This window comes from Emys orbicularis, chromosome 4 (genome assembly GCF_028017835.1).
Source record: "Emys orbicularis isolate rEmyOrb1 chromosome 4, rEmyOrb1.hap1, whole genome shotgun sequence".
NCBI lineage: Eukaryota > Metazoa > Chordata > Testudines > Emydidae > Emys > Emys orbicularis.
Window position 1 is genome coordinate 8,931,460 of NC_088686.1, and position 16,714 is coordinate 8,948,173.

Sequence of the window (16,714 nt, forward strand, 5' to 3'; positions counted from 1 at the left end):
TAGGCCTGGTGACAGGGCTGGGCTGGGCTAGGGAATAGAATGTAATACAGACTCAGCACACGGAGTCCTCAGACCAATTTAAAGGGGAAAGTCAACAGAACCCAGGTACTGAAACTCCACTTCATTTCAAGGTCCCACTCCTAGACTCTCTGTTCTGGAAAGCAGTTATCATAGAATCACAGAATCGCAGGACTGGACGGGACCTCGAGAGGTCGTCTAGTCCTGTCCCCTGCGCTCCTCCAGGTCTATTATCTAGACCATCCCTGACAAGTGTTTGATTAACCTGCTCTTTAAAAACCTCCAATGATGGAAATTCCATAACCTCCCTATGCAATTTATTCCAGTGCTTAACCACCCTAACAATTAGGAAGTTTTTCGTAATGTCCAACCTAAACCGCGCTTGCTGCAATTTAAGCCCATTGCTTCTTGTCCCATCCTCAGAGGTTAAGGAGAACAATTTTTCTCCCTCCTCCTTGTAACAAACTTTTATGGACTTGAAAACTGTTATCACATCCCCTCACAGTCTTCTCTTCTCCAGACTAAACAAATCCAGTATTTTCAATCTTCCTTCATAGGTCATGTTTTCTAGACCTTTAATCATTTTTGTCACTCTTCTCTGGACTTTCTCCAATTTGTCCACATCTTTCCTGAAATGTGGCACCCAGAACTGGATACAATACTCCACTGGTTTTTGAGTATTATGATTCCTGATGTCAGATTTGTGTCCATTAATTCTTTTGCGTAGAGACTGTCCGGTTTGGCCAATGTACATGGCAGAGGGGCATTGCTGGCACATGATGGCATATATCACATTGGTAGATGTGCAGGTGAACGAGCCCCTGATGGTATGGCTGATGTGATTAGGTCCTGTGATGATGTCACTTGAATAGATATGTGGACAGAGTTGGCATCGGGCTTTGTTACAAGGATAGGTTCCTGGGTCAGTGTTTTTGTTCAGTGATGTGTGGTTGCTGGTGAGTATTTGCTTTAGGTTGGGGGGTTGTCTGTAAGCGAGGACAGGTCTGTCTCCCAAGATCTGTGAGAGTAAAGGATCATCTTTCAGGATAGGTTGTAGATCTCTGATGATGCGCTGGAGAGGTTTTAGTTGGGGGCTGAAGGTGACAGCTAGTGGTGTTCTGTTATTTTCTTTGTCGGGCCTGTCTTGTAGGAGGTGACTTCTGGGTACTCGTCTGGCTCTGTCAATCTGTTTTTTCACTTCAGCAGGTGGGTATTGTAGTTTTAAGAATGCTTGATAGAGATCTTGTAGGTGCTTGTCTCTATCTGAGGGATTGGAGCAAATGCGGTTATATCTTAGAGCTTGGCTGTAGACAATGGATCGTGTGGTGTGTCCTGGATGGAAGCTGGAGGCATGTAGGTAAGTGTAGCGGTCAGTAGGTTTCCGGTATAGGGTGGTATTTATGTGACCATCGCTTATTAGCACAGTAGTGTCCAGGAAATGGACCGCTTGTGTGGATTGATCTAGGCTGAGGTTGATGGTGGGATGGAAATTATTGAAATCATGGTGGAATTCCTCAAGGGCTTCTTTTCCATGGGTCCAGATGATGAAGATGTCATCAATGTAGCGCAAGTAGAGTAGGGGCGTTAGGGGATGAGAGCTAAGGAAGCGTTGTTCTAAGTCAGCCATAAAAATGTTGGCATACTGTGGGGCCATGCGGGTACCCATAGCAGTGCCGCTGACTTGAAGGTATATATTGTCCCCAAATGTGAAATAGTGGTGGGTGAGGACAAAGTCAAAAAGTTCAGCCACCAGGTTAGCTGTGACATTATCGGGGATACTGTTCCTGATAGCTTGTAGTCCATCTTTGTGTGGAATATTGGTGTAGAGGGCTTCTACGTCCACAGTGGCCAGGATGGTGTTTTCTGGAAGATCACCGACGGATTGTAGTTTCCTCAGGAAGTCAGTGGTGTCTCGAAGATAGCTGGGAGTGCTGGTAGCGTAGGGTCTGAGGAGAGAGTCCACATAACCAGACAAGCCTGACGTTAGGGTGCCAATGCCTGAGATGATGGGGCGTCCAGGATTTCCAGGTTTATGGATCTTGGGTAGCAAATAGAATATCCCTGGTCGGGGTTCTAGGCATGTGTCTGTACAGATTTGTTCCTGTGCTTTGTCAGGGAGTTTTTTTAGCAGATGGTGTAGTTTCTTTAGGTAGTCCTCAGTGGGATCAGAGGATAATGGCCTGTAGAATGTGGTGTTAGAGAGCTGTCTAGCAGCCTCTTGGTCATATTCCAATTTATTCATGATGACGACAGCACCTCCTTTGTCAGCCTTTTTGATTATGATGTCAGGGTTGTTTCTGAGGCTGTAGATGGTGTTGTGTTCAGCATGGCTGAGGTTATGGGGCAAGTGATGTTGCTTTTCCACAATTTCAGCCTTTGCACGTTGACGGAAGCAATCTATGTAGAAATCCAGTCTGTTGTTTCGACCGTCCGGAGGAGTCCATGCAGAATCCTTTTTTTTTTGTAGTGCTGGTAGGGGGGATTCTGTGGGTTAGTATGCTGTTCAGAGGTATGTTGGAAATATTCTTTGAGTCGGAGATGTCGAAAGTAGGATTCTAGGTCACCGCAGAACTGTATCATGTTCGTGGGTCTGGAGGGACAAAAGGAGAGGCCCCAAGATAGGACAGACTCTTCTGCTGGGCTAAGAGTATAGCTGGAAAGATTAACAATATTGCTGGGTGGGTTAAGGGAACTACTGTTGTGGCTCCTTGTGGCATGTAGCAGTTTAGATAGTTTAGTGTCCTTTTTCCTTTGTAGAGAGGCAACGTTTGTCTTGTAAATGGCTTGTCTAGTTTTTGTAAAGTCTATCCATGAGGAAGTTTGTGTGGAAGGTTGGTTTTTTATGAGAGTATCCAGTTTTGAGAGCTCATTCTTAATCTTTCCCTGTTTGCTGTATAGGATGAGAGCACAATGTAAGTGCTAAGTATTATCACTCCTTCCTGGAACAAGTGCTTCTGCAACTGCTTCCCCCTGCCTGTCTCTGGAAAAGAAATCCCCACCAAATTGTACAAGCAAGCAGAGGCCTTTTCAAATGTCTAACAAAATGGTGTTTGATCCCAGAGACTCAAACAGACCAATCAGGTGCTGGAGGGACTTTGTTAGATAGCTTTGCCAAGTAAGTTGATTTTCATTTTATGAGGATCACATCATTCCTTTTGCATATTATGTATTTTATCCTCCGACTCTCACCTTCATCTCAATTCAAATACACAAAGGAATGCTCCCGACTGGATGAAAGATACCAGCTTTATTATGTCCCAGTAAACTGCACACAGTCAAAAAAGAAAAAAGTGTTCAGTGAAAAGACCTGAAAAGTCAATATCACGTGTCTCAGGCGCACATAACATCAAGTCACAATGCCCTACACATGCAATTCTCCAACACAACATCCTGGAAAATACAGATCTGCAGCTTAAACAGATGAAATTCCACTTTAATATTCAATGTCTGAGAAGGAAATGGATAGAATTGATGCTCACTATAGTTGTGCTTCATTTAACTTCAATGCGTCAATATACACAGTCACACAAAGCCAATACACACGGCCTCATTCCATTCCCTTGACACGTACAATACAATACAATACAAGGCACGTACAGTGCCCTGAAAAGGACTTCTGTTTTGAAGCACGACATGGATTCATTCTGTATCTTAATGCTACTCCATTGCAATGTAAGCCCGGGAATAGCAGAACTTGAGTGAGCCGACGCTGGGTTTGTTTAAAACTTGAGCACCTCCACTCATTTGTAACCCCCGTTAGGAACTGTTGAACCCCGGGTCCCAACGTAGAGCTCCTGCATCTACACTGCGTTATGTGTGCCCAAGTCCAACCACCCATATCCCAGAATTCCTAGCATCCTCCCCAAATGAGGGGCCGGGCTAGCCATAGGCACCGACTCCGAGGGTGCTCCGGGGCTGGAGCACCCACGGGGAAAAATTGGTGGGTGCTGAGCACCCACCGGCAGCTCCCTGCCCCAGCTCACCTCCGCCTCCGCTCTGCCTCTTCCCCTGGGCGCACCGCGTCCCCGCTTTTTCCCCCTGGCTCCCAGCGCTTGCACCGCGAAACAGCTGATTCGCGCGGCAAGCGCTGGGAGGGAGGGAGGGAGGAGGGGGAACGCGGCGTGCTCGGGGAAGAGGCGGGGCCAGGGCGGGGATTTGGGGAAGGGGTCCAATAGGGGCAGGGAGGGGGTGGAGTTGGGGCGGGGACTTTGGGGAAGGGGTTGGAATGGGGGCAGGGCAGGGCCAGGGGCGGGGGGGCACGAGCCCCCACCGGCGCCGGGGAAAGTTGGCGCCTATGGTTCTAGCCCTTTGTTCGTGGTGCAGCATGGGAAAACTTGACTGTCCACCAAACTTGACTGTCCAGAAAACAAAGAAAGTTGGCGTGTGGGATACTTTGGGCAGACTCCCAGAGCACGAGTCCAGTGGGACTATGTCTATGCTGCAAAGCAATACGGCTAGAACCCTGGGTCCCAGCTTGACTCAGGCTCAGACCCTGCATCCCTGGGGGGCCCTGGGACACTGGGTCCGAGCCTTGGACTAGTGTGATTTGTGTTTAGACAGAAGGGGAGTTAGCCTTGACCCTGAGTCTGGACCCTGGGGTTACACTGCCGTGTAGACGTACCCTAAGGATTCAAGACCTCTTCCTTTTCCTGCAAACACAGTATTTTTTTTTCACTCAAAACCACCTGAATGGATTGGGTTTGTTGATGATTTTTTTCTCTTGCTGCTGTGTCCATCTGTTATCCTTCCCCGGGATTGCTTCAGACCCAAAGCAAATACATTAATGTAACCCAGAGCCCTTTTGTCAGCTGATGAAGAGAACTGTGAGCACCCTGATGATAACCAAACACTGCAGCCGTATACATCAGACATCTGATGAGTTCTCTCCTGTATGCACGGATCTGTTTGGTCTTAAGTTTTCTGCTGGTGTCGGAAAATTCAGTAAAGCTTCTCAGGTGAAAATCCCAAACTAAATTGAATAATCTAACCTGTTTTAGGATGTGATACTGTGCTCCTCACTCAGGCAAAACTGCCACTGACTTCAATGGGACTACTCAGGGCGCTGATCCTGCAAACCCTTCTGCACATGGTTAGCTTTACTCGGGTGAGTAGTCCCACTGCACGGCTACTCACCCGAGCAGTCAGTCATAGATTTTAGAGCAACTGTGATCATTCAGACTGATCCCCTGCATAACACAGGCTTGGTTCAGTGATTCCTGAACCAAGCCAATAACTTCAGAACAAGCCAGAACAAGACACCCAATCTCGATTTAACATTTAGCACAGGGACATTTCCTGGATCTGGCCCAAAATGAATAGTGCCAGCCTAAGATCTTAGTATTTAGATTCAATTTGGTGTAGATAAAAGACAGCAACATACCTGTACTGGGTCATTTGCTGTCATGAAAACTTTTACCTGCTCCCACACAAAGGCTGCATTGCTATTAAATGTGCATTAGACAAAGAAGGGGATATTAATAGCCTTCATTCCCTTTGGCTCCGTTTAAAGATTTCTGGCATAGGCACCTTAATAATCCCTTGGTTTTTTTTCTCCAAGAGCTGTGAACAGTGGATGGAATTTCCCTTACTGGTTGTGCCTATGAACCAAGAGTGAAGTTCATGACAGCGAAGAGCCTAAACTGGGCATAATTTAAAGCCTCCATAAGCCTGGGGGTCTTGAGCAGCGTATAGGGCCTTGTTTGGGGGGCAGTGAAGGGTCCACTCCTGCTCCCACTACCGTCAACAGTAAAACTCACTCAGATTTCAACAGTGCCCAATGTGACAATTATTGGAGTGTAACTCTGTGTATAGTGGCTAATGCCAGCAAGCTCTCCCTGCTGCTAGCAGAGAACTCCACATGTGCTCATGACCAGCAACCAACCAACTCTCTGTATAACTTAATGTAAATTTATTCATCTGAATTTGGGTTACTGCAGATTATGTACTATATGTATCTTATGAGTTTTTAAACAAACTTTGCACCTGTGGATTATCTAAGCCCTATACCCGGATGTACAGACACACTTTTCTCAACATGTGTATTTTATAATTTTAACATTAGCTTTAATAAAAATTTTATATCTGGCACATAAATACCTTGCAATGGTGGCTACAAAAGTCCCATGCGAATGCCTGTTCTCACTTTCTGGTGACATTGTAAACAAGAAGTAGGCAGCATTATCTCCCGTAAATGTAAACAAACTTGTTTGTCTTAGCAATTGGCTAAACAAGAAGTAGGACTGAATGGACTTTTAGGCTCTGAAGTTTTACATAGTTTTGTTTTTGAGTGCAGTTACGTAACAAAAAAAAAGTCTACATTTGTAAGTTGCACATTCATGATAAAGAGATTGCATTATGGTATTGAATGAGATACATTGAAAAATACTATTTCTTTTGTTTGTCATTTTTATGGTGCAAATTTTTGTAATAAAAATAATAATATAAAGTGAGCACTGTACACTTTGTATTCTGTGTTGTAATAGAAATCAATATATTTGAAAATGTAGAAAAACATCCAAAAATATTTAATACATTTCAATTGGTATTCTGTTGCTTAACAGTGCGACTAAAACTGCGATTAATCGCGATTAATTTTTTTGAGTTAATCTCATGAGTTAACTGCAATTAATTGACAGGCCAATGTTAGATTTATAATACAACCTTGGGGGGGGGAAAGAAACTTCTGCTTTGAAGCCTGCCTTCAAAACTAGGTCAAGAAATGGTCTGTTCCAGTCAGAGTCCTTGAGAAAACCAAACGGCTCTAGGTCTATTTCTATCTACCCAGGCATTTCAAATAACTCCCATCACTTGGGCACCTAGGCAGCATGCAAGTCTGGGAAAACCCAGCGTTTACAATGCTCTGAGCAACTGATTAGCTTTTTTTTTTGTTATTTTTTTGTTAACACTATAAAGGAGACTGGGTAATTGAGCCCAGTGGTGTCAAGGGCTTGTTCCAAGGGCGGTTTGTTGAAATAAGCTGATGCCAGCTGATCCAGTGCACAAACATTCCCACGGCCTTCAACAGGTCTTGACCAGGCCTTAAACTTCTTCTCAAACCTACCAGGCGCCTGATCCTGCAGCCTGTGCTCACATGAGTAGCCCCTGTGGATTAGACCCCACCAATGAATATGTTACCATCAATGTTCCCGCTAATTTTTCCCACCCATGTGCAGAATGAATTTTGTTATGTGCACCAATATGGAGGTGATGTGTGGTGGGGGTGGGGCTGAGGGGTTCGGAGTTTGGGAGGGAGCTCAGGGCTGGGGCAGAGGGTTGGGGCATGGGGGGGAGGGCTCCAGCTGGAGGTGCAGGCTCTGGGGTGGGGCCAGGGATGAGGGGTTTGGGGTGCAGGCTGCCCCTGGGCTGCAGCGTGGAGAGAGGACTCCCCCCAGCCCTCTCTCCCCACAGCAGCACTTGGGCTGGGGGAGAGTTTTTCTCCCCCTCACCGCAGCCCCAGAGCTGGGAGGAAGAGGCACCTCGCCCCATCGCCACAGCCCCAGAGCGGGGAGGGAGAGACGTCTCGCCCCATCGCCACAGCCCTGGGGCTGGGAGGGAGACACGCCTCGCGCCACAGCCCCGGAGCTGGGAGGGAGAGGCGCCTCGCCCCACAGCCACAGCCCCGGAGCTGGGAGGAAGAGACGTCTCGCCCCACAGCCGCAGCCCTGGAGCTGGGAGGAAGAGACGTCTCGCCCCACAGCCACAGCCCCGGAGCTGGGAGGGAGAGGCGCCTCGCCCCATAGCCGCAGCCCCGGAGCTGGGAGGAAGAGACGTCTCGCCCCACAGCCGCAGCCCTGGAGCTGGGAGGGAGAGGCGCCTCACCCCACAGCCGCAGCCCCGGAGCTGGGAGGAAGAGACGTCTCACCCCACAGCCGCAGCCCTGGAGCTGGGAGGGAGACACGCCTCGCGCCACAGCCCCGGAGCTGGGAGGGAGAGGCGCCTCACCCCACAGCCGCAGCCCCAGAGCTGGGAGGGAGAGGCGCCTCACCCCACAGCCGCAGCCCCGGAGCTGGGAGGGAGACACGCCTCGCGCCACAGCCCCGGAGCTGGGAGGGAGAGGCGCCTCACCCCACAGCCGCAGCCCCGGAGCTGGGAGGGAGAGGCGCCTCACCCCACAGCCGCAGCCCCGGAGCTGGGAGGAAGAGACGTCTCGCCCCACAGCCGCAGCCCTGGAGCTGGGAGGGAGACACGCCTCGCGCCGCAGCCCCGGAGCTGGGAGGAAGAGACGTCTCGCCCCACAGCCGCAGCCCTGGAGCTGGGAGGGAGACACGCCTCGCGCCACAGCCCCGGAGCTGGGAGGGAGAGGCGCCTCACCCCACAGCTGCAGCCCCGGAGCTGGGAAGGAGAGGTGCCTCTCTCTTCGCTGCAGCCCTGGGGGTTGGGGAATTGCCGCAGTCCTGCACACCCCAAGCTCTCCCATCACCAGCCCCCACCTCACCCCACTGCCATCTTCCAGGCCCACCTGTGGCCAGGCCCGAGTGCAGTGTGCATGCCTGCGCGGCTCTGCTAATTAAGTGTGCGGCCTCCCGCGCAGCCGTGCCCCTTAGAGGGAATGCAGATCACCACCACCGCTGATTGTAAAAGGGAAGCAAGCGCCAAAGGGATGCTGCCTTTTTCCTGGGCAGTAAGTCTCCCAGTCTGGGAGAGGATGTGAAACAGATCTCCCAGCATCAGTAGCAACCTTGGCTCTCCGGCCTGGGTCACTGCAGACTCTTCCCTTTAAACCCTGATGCCTTTTGCACAGCTCTGAATGGCTGTCCTTCCGCGCTCTCCCGCCCTAGTCTGCTCAGGTCTCAGCCCCCTGACTAGTCATCACGGGAGGAACAGTGACGTGACTGGTGACGGCTGCCGGCAATCAGCCAGCAGGGAGCCAGCCAGTTTGTACGTCCGGGCCCATCCCTGCTCAGAAACAGCAGGGTGATGGATTCAGCTGAGCAGAGCTAGCAGTCATACACAAACATGTCAGGGGAAAGCCAAGACCTGGGAAGTCCAGTGTGTTTGTCTTCCCCACTTGGCTCTCCTTTTCTCAGGCCAGCGCCACACGCAGCTTTTGTACCGATGTCACTATTTCCGGGAGGGGGGCGATTTTTCTACCGACATAGTTATATCCGTACAGCTCCTAGGCCTGATCTACACTGGGGGGGAAGAGAGGGATCGATCTAAGTTATGCAACTTCAGCTACATGAATAACATAGCTGAAGTTGACATACTTAGATCGACTTACCGTGGTGTCTTCACCGCGGTGAGCCGACTGCTGCCGCTCCCCCATCGACTCCGCCTGCGCCTCTCATGGCGCTGAAGTACAGAAGTCAACGGGAGAGCGCTCGGGGGTCGATTTATCGCGTCTAGACTAGACGTGATAAATCGACCTTCGCTGGATCGATCACTTCCCGCCGATCCGGCAGGTAGTGTAGACATACCCCTAGTGTGGACACAGTTATACTGGTGTAAAGGTGCCTTATGCTGGCGTAATCACATTTATACCAGTATCACTGCACATACACTAGGCTTTAACTAGACTGGGATAGTTTGGTGTGTGGACAGAGCCCTCAGCAATAAGAATTAGCTTGTTCACACATCCTGATCAGCTTGCAAAATGCAGAACGCTAGGCTATGTCCCTTCCTGATTTACCATGAAACGCAATACAATAGGTGAGATTTAAGTGGTGACCTGATGGATGCTCCCGCAGCAGCCAGGAACATTCTCAGAGCCTGGCTGCGGTAACACAGATCATAGCGCTAGACAAAATGACCTGCGCTTGATCGGCTTGGAAATCGGGCTTTAAACCATAATCCTGCTGCGGCCTTCACTCCATGACCAGTTTCACACAACCACATCCCTTTTGGTTTTAAAGAATCGCCATGACCATTTTAAAGATCGGATCGGCAGGGGTGCAACATCCTGGCCACCCTTCTAACGGCCTTCGTTAGCACCCGTAGGCTGACCGTTGGCCATCACAGCTCCGTGTGTCGCTTGGGCGGCTTCTCTCTTCCTACGAGCCTTGGGACCGTGCCACGCAAGTCTCTCCCTGGTGACTGGCCTTTCTCTGCTTCCAGCCCCGGTTCTTCCACCTGCTCCTCTCGGACCGTCGACTTCTCTTCAGAGACCTCTTCTGCTTGCTGCAGGTCATCGGTACCACCACGACTATAAACTGTGTGCACTGTGAATTCAGGCAGGGTGGCCTCCATCATGCGTAAGAAATTGTAAGCAGGAAGAGGAGGCTTCCAGGCTTCATCAGACAAGGTAGCTGAGAAGAGACACAATCAGAAGTTAATGACCGAGGGTTGGGACACAACGGATGGCAGGTAGGCCCAGATCTTGCACTGAGAACTGCACGACTCTATAGACCCCTCACTGTGCAATTCTCAGTGCAGGCCAGGGCCTAGCATTTCTCTCTTTAGCATAACAGTTTGGCCAGAGCAGTTTCAGTCAGTTATGGAAATCACAATTTCACTACAGTTTCCATTAGCTACTCGGGTCATTGGTTTTTCTCATGGCTGGAAAGAATTTGTATTTTTGAAATTGGATTTCTTCTTTAAACAGGGCCTTCAAATTGAGGACAATAATACAGTCATTTAATAAACACAATATGCAGTCCTGGCCCTTTTAAATTCCTCCTGTAGTAGAGGAGATCTCTTGCCCTCCAAGGTGAAGTCCAGTGCGTAAGACTGTGAGCGCCTATAAAAAGTTCCCAAAGGGCTAGAGGAGTTTTAAAGGGACAGGACTCTAAATACCATATTCTTGTTTTGCACATGTGAAACTGGTGTTTTTTCAAAACATCTCCATTTCCCCCAAAAGTTGTGGTTTTTAAAAAAAAAATTTCAAGCTTTGCATCACATTTATCCCCTTCCTTCAAATCATTTTGTCCCTAGAAAGATTTAATGCAAACCAACAGGCTTTGGTTATCATGTGTTATGTGTATTGTGTTTGATGTGTATTATGTATTGTGCATTATGTGCTTATGTGTGCAAACAAAGCTCTTTGCTTCAAAGTTATTTTTGCTCTTCTAGAATTGCTGCACAAGGGAACCACGCTGAGCTTATTTGACTAGAGCCAAACTGGACCCACCCACCATGAAAGTTGCTTTGTAAATCTACACCTTCAGCATTAAGAACGTTGAAAAAGGTGGACAGTGGATGTCTTGTCTATTGTTTTGACTATAGACAAGAGGACTAGTATTAAGACAAATCTTTTGTTCTAAGTACAAAGGAAATCTCCTTCTGGTGCATTAGTATGTCACAGCTGAACAGGGAGGAGGCGGAAATCACATCTGCCATATGAAGCAGTTGGGACACCTCTGACAATAATATTTTAAAAAAAGCTTTCAGTGGGGACTTAAACATGGGCTTAAATGCTCTGTTGAACTGGGGCCTGAATTAAGAAACAATTGAGTGTACGGCTGAATTAGGTTTCTACAAAAGGAAAATGCCCTAACAGAAATATAGTATGCAAGGCATAAACATATGGTGAAATTGGGACTTAAAGGCTGAAAAGGGCTTATGTGGGACATCACCGGGACACTGTCCTTACTCTGCCCATGGGTGAATTCTACACGAAGGCCCCAGTCCTGCCATGAACTGGATGTGAAATGAACGACAAATGAAACGTGATAGAGAAAATGCTCCCTTCAATATAAGGTGAGTAGATTCAGATTGTTTGCACAGAGCTGGGCAAACACAAAAGATTGAATGATATTGGTGTCATTTAGGGCCTAACAAGATTGGGAGATTGGACAGAAAGGTGAGAAACTGAGCTTTACTCTGCTGACAACAGGAGGTAGGAGATCGTTATCTTGTCCAAGAAAACTACTGAAAGGAAGTGAGATGAATCTGTTTCCATTAGATAAGAAAGGTTCTTACGTATGTTTTCAATGGTCATTCTACAGTTTGTGGGATTAAAGCATGAGATAAATTAGTTTTGGGACTCTTTTCAAACTAAAATTCGATGCAATTGTTGAGGGCGTTTTATTACCACAAAAGCTTCACCTATTACCACAGTGTGGAGCTTTGTCTCCCTCTAGTTGCCGGACCACGTAACAGATTTATGAGTGTGCCGCTGCCTCACGGTGCACACATCAATTCTTAGCTCAGGAAGTAGAAGCCCATGTTTTTAGATCACTCAGTCCTGAGTTCAATCTCCACCAACAACCAGTCTATTACCAGGAAGCAGTAGCAGACTCATAAACCTAATATGTGGCCCTGCCACTAGAGGGGGACAAATCGGCAAACCGTCTCCAGAGGTTTAGCACTTCTCAAAACGTCTCAAATTCTGAAATATTGCGACGGAAGAAAGGGACGTGGATTTCAACAAGAACGTTGGCAGAAAGCATGTCCCCTTGTCCAAGCTGCTGTATGTGAGTTGCACTGACATTGCCAACATCTGCTGGGTTTGGATAAGTTGGCTTTAAACAAGCACTCTAGAATCCAGTCAAACCAGCTTATCCAAATTTTAGTTTGGAAAGAGTTGTACGGGAAGGGAGCTAGATGTTAGCACTCAGGTTCCATCTCCTGTTTGCCTGTGCCATCCCCGCTATCAATCAGCCCCATCACTACACTTATCGCCATAGGATCCAGGTGCTATCCTGAGCTCAACAGTAATATAAAGAATATCGCTGTTGGTTCTGTAGGCACTGACTGGAAATGGTTTGGAAATTAAGATCTCTAAGGAATTATTCCAGTGGAGAAAAAGACTCCACTTACCAGAAACTACCCAGAGTACATGGGCATGTAGAGATGTCTTTAGCTGTGGAGGGAAAGAGATTTGGGGACAACACATGGTAGATACTACGTTAAAAAGGGATGTCCACAATCTTGTTATTGGCCACTAGGAAGCTAACCCAAAACCCACTGGAGTCTTTCCATTGACTTCAATGGGGTTTGGATCAGGCCCTAGGTTATCTCCTCAGAAAACACCTGGTTTTGCCCCAGTGTCATTAACAATCCACCAGGTTTGCATTTCACATTGCTCCAAAGTTGAGTGTTAGTTTAGTGATTGTGAGTCTGAAATTGTTGTAGGGATGAATTATGAAAAGCGTTTTGGCTTTTTCCGCCTCAATTCCTGAGTCACACAAGCCACTGCACAGTTACCAATAACGACAATACTCCATTTTCAAAGAATTTACAGTACGAGGCACCAGATCCCTTTCCACCGATACTGCACTTTGCCAGTAAATGCACGAGAAGGCTGCATGCCTAGCACTGAAAGTTCCTAGTATGAGAGCTGGGGCAGACTCAGGAGGCTTTTCATTAGCAATCAGCGTTGAGAAAGCCCAGTTCTCAGTAACAGGCGTCAAATACAGTTTTGTGGATTATTGCAGAAAACTGATGGCAGTTCAGAACAATCCCCACCCAGCTCTGGACAAGAAGCAGTCCCGCAAAGCACAGCACCTCAGACTGCAGAATCCAGTCTTTTCTGGCTGGACTATTTGTGCTTTGGCTCAAGCACAGAATAACTGAACTTTCCCATCATTAAATAACCATGACAGACAATTGAGCACAGTGCCTAGAAACATCCGACAAGCCTTCATACTTACTGCTGGGAATCTCAAGCCCGGCTTTTAATTTCTCGAGCCAAGACAAGACGTTCGTTTCGGTGACAGATTGGTCTGAAGGAAATGCAAATACTTGACCGCCGGAATGAAGGTTCACCCAGGCAAGAAGAGGCAGAGGAGGTGGAGTGCTGAAATATGCCTTCAGGACTCCTCGGCCTACAGGAGTATTTTTCCTGTAGAACAGATCAGATTGAACTTGGTCACTAACACTTAAGCCATGAGACAGGAATAGGATGTCCCGATTTGATAGGAACAATCCCGCTATTCGGGGCTTTTTCTTATATAAGTGCCTATGACCCCTCATCCCCTGTCCTGATTGTTCACACTTTCTATCTGGTCACCCTAGACAGGAATGAGCAGCAACGGCTAGATCCTGCGAGGTGCTGAGCGCTCTGCCCTGATCCAGCAAAGCACTTAAGCCTGTGCTTAACTTCAAGCATGTGGCCAGTTGCACTGAGGTCATTGAGATTAATCATGTGCTTCATGGTAAATGTGCTTCAGCTGGATCAGGCCTAATGTGTCTGTGTGAGAGTGATCATTTAATGCAGAGAACGTGTGGCCCACTGTTTAGAGGCACGGGAGGGGGGGGGGGGTGACTTCACTCCTGTAAGATGATCAGCATGAGTCTTATGAACCACATAAGTCCTACTATGAGTGCTGCCTAGGAGCTGGTTTTCTGCACAGCAGTGAATTTCACCCTAGAAGAAGAGGATGCATTTTACTAGCTATAAAGCAAACAGGCATCTCCTTCCCGGTCTAGCCATTTAAACGACACAACCTTTTCCTCTTTGAAACTACACTTCTTCCTTCCAAAAAGGTGATTTTTATTTTTAAATAAAGAACAGTGGAGGATCGGGGGCAGGGAGAATTTGAGAAGGCCAAAAATTCAAGGGGCGCTTATATACCGCACATTGCTGGCAATCAGGTTGTTTGCCCTTTAAAAAAAAAAAAAAGTGCATTCCCCATCAGCTAAATTACTCCCCGCCCCGCAATACAGTTCTCAGTATACAGAGCACTTTCTGATTCATTGATTTTGGCGTCTCAGGGAAGAGAAAAAAATTCAGAGATGGAACGATTAAAAATACATGTCGGGGAGGGGCTAAAAATCTTCCCTCTTGCAACTTTGCATTTCTTGGCTATTATCTTTGCTCTGTTTCACAATTTGGTTGATGGTGGGGGCGGGGACGGTCCCTTCTTTTGCTTTAATTCTTTCGCTCCTTCTTTTGAAAACGTTCCTTTCTCTCCCATACCCAGCCCTTCATTGCATTGTTCATGAGTATTTTCACGTTAGTTACTCAGAAAGTAAAATCTATCCAATGAACTCCTTCAGCAAGAATTCATTTACCCTGTTCTCCTATGGGTGAAAAATAAACTCCCGGGCAGCATCAGTTATAAGAACAAGGATGGGATTCGATTGATAGTTTAGTACTTTTCCTTGAACACTGGTAGTTATCATTCAACTCTGACTGCGCTTGGCTCTTTGGGCCACTCTCTGTTTCGCTGTTGTCCATGCCTACATTATTAAAGACTTTAATCACTACTAAATAACTCAGCGTCAGCACAGGAATATGGACATAGGACTGCAATGGACCTCCTGCTTCTGCAGGCATCCTTGCCATGATCCGCACACTGAATAACGGGTTAAAAAACCAGCTCGATGGTGTTTTCAGTAACTGCAGAGCCATGCTGTGAGCTAGGTCCTGGAAAGAAGCAAACATGTTTTTTCATGCTCACAGGTTCATCCAGCAAGCGAGGAACGCCTCGTGGCCTTTTCCATTCGCCAAACTCAACATTTCCAGTCTCACTCTTCGATTTAGGCCTCCATCGTTGAACAAAATGAGTAAGGGTTTTTCCAGGCTCAAGTAGTCAGGGAGATTTTCCACTGTGATTTCTGGCTGCAAGAGAACAAAGTGAGATGGGTTTTAGAGTGAAAGGATCAAGGCCAGAAGAACGCAGGGGTTAATTTTACGGAGTGGTGCCATTTATACATTGGGTGGAAGCTGCTCAGATTATGGACGTGTTTTAAACGCCTGGAAATGCAGACACATGAATCCAGTGGGCTTAACAAGGCATGTGGGTGTGAAATTCACCCCCTCCAGTGGAATGGTGCAAGGCCTCGGCACCACTTAGGCTTTGTCTTCACTACCCGCCGATCCGGCGGGTAGCAATCGGTTTATCGGGGATCGACTTACCGCGTCTACTGAAGACGCAGTAAAATCGATCCCTGATCGCTCTGCCGTCGACTCCGGAAATCCACCTCGGCAGGAGGCGGCAGCGGAGTCGGCGGCAGCGCGGCAGCGGTCGACTTTCCCGCGTCCTCACCGCTAGGTAAGCCGACCTAAAATACGCAACTTCAGCTACGGTATTCACGTAGCTGAAGTTGCGTATCTTAGGTCGGACCCCCGCTGCAGTGTAGACCTAGCCTTAGATATAACCCCACCCTCCCAGCACTCATAGACTCTAGGACTGGAAGGGACCTCGAGAAGTCATTGAGTCCAGTCCCCTGCCCTCATGGCAAGAAACTTGTTTAAACACATCTCTGAACACATCGCGGATGGTCATGCGGTATCTCATGAACTCCCCGTGTAACTGAGAAAGTGCATTTATTTTTACCGTAAGCAGCAATTATACTTACAAATGTTTCCAGTAATTGGGATCTGATTGTCTGAACTATGTCCGGTGCACTCTGTTTTGATAGCGGGACGCTATCTATTCTGTGATCTTCACGCCTAGCTAGAAGCAGCGCTGGAAGAGGCACGGCATATTTACGGGCCCTACAGGAAAATGGCTTATTACAACAATTGAATGCCACATCTTACGCATGCAAAAGCTGCTGCAACGCATTGTTTATGTCCTTAGGGATTGGATTAAGTACACAGTAGGGAAATGCTGGGGAGGGAGAGAGACTTGAAGTCATCAGGGTCTCAGTCCTGTAAGATCCTGAGCACTCTAGGATCCAGCAAAGCATTTGAACGCTAAGCTTGACTCATAGACTTTAAAGTCAGAAGGGACCACTGTGATCCTCAGTCTGGCCCTGACTTCAGTGGGGTTCCTTCTATGCTTCAAGTCAGGCATGTGCTTACGTGCTCTGCTGGACTGAGCATGGAGAACCCGATTTGCAGAGGTACTTAGGCACCAAAAGATGCAGA

At 47.9% G+C, this 16,714-nt stretch overlaps 1 protein-coding gene across 1 annotated transcript in view; it reads right to left on the reverse strand.

Moving 5' to 3' along the window:
* Positions 1-9,969: 9,969 nt before the first annotated feature.
* Positions 9,970-16,714, reverse strand: part of TXNDC16 (thioredoxin domain containing 16) — a 73,015-nt gene continuing 66,270 nt past the window's right edge. Inside the window, exons 18-21 of the mRNA XM_065402319.1 lie at positions 16,201-16,339; positions 15,300-15,460; positions 13,548-13,738; positions 9,970-10,262 (exon numbers count right to left, since the gene is read on the reverse strand). Of these exons, the coding sequence (XP_065258391.1) occupies positions 9,970-10,262; positions 13,548-13,738; positions 15,300-15,460; positions 16,201-16,339 (784 nt within the window). The remainder of the gene's footprint in view (positions 10,263-13,547; positions 13,739-15,299; positions 15,461-16,200; positions 16,340-16,714) is intronic.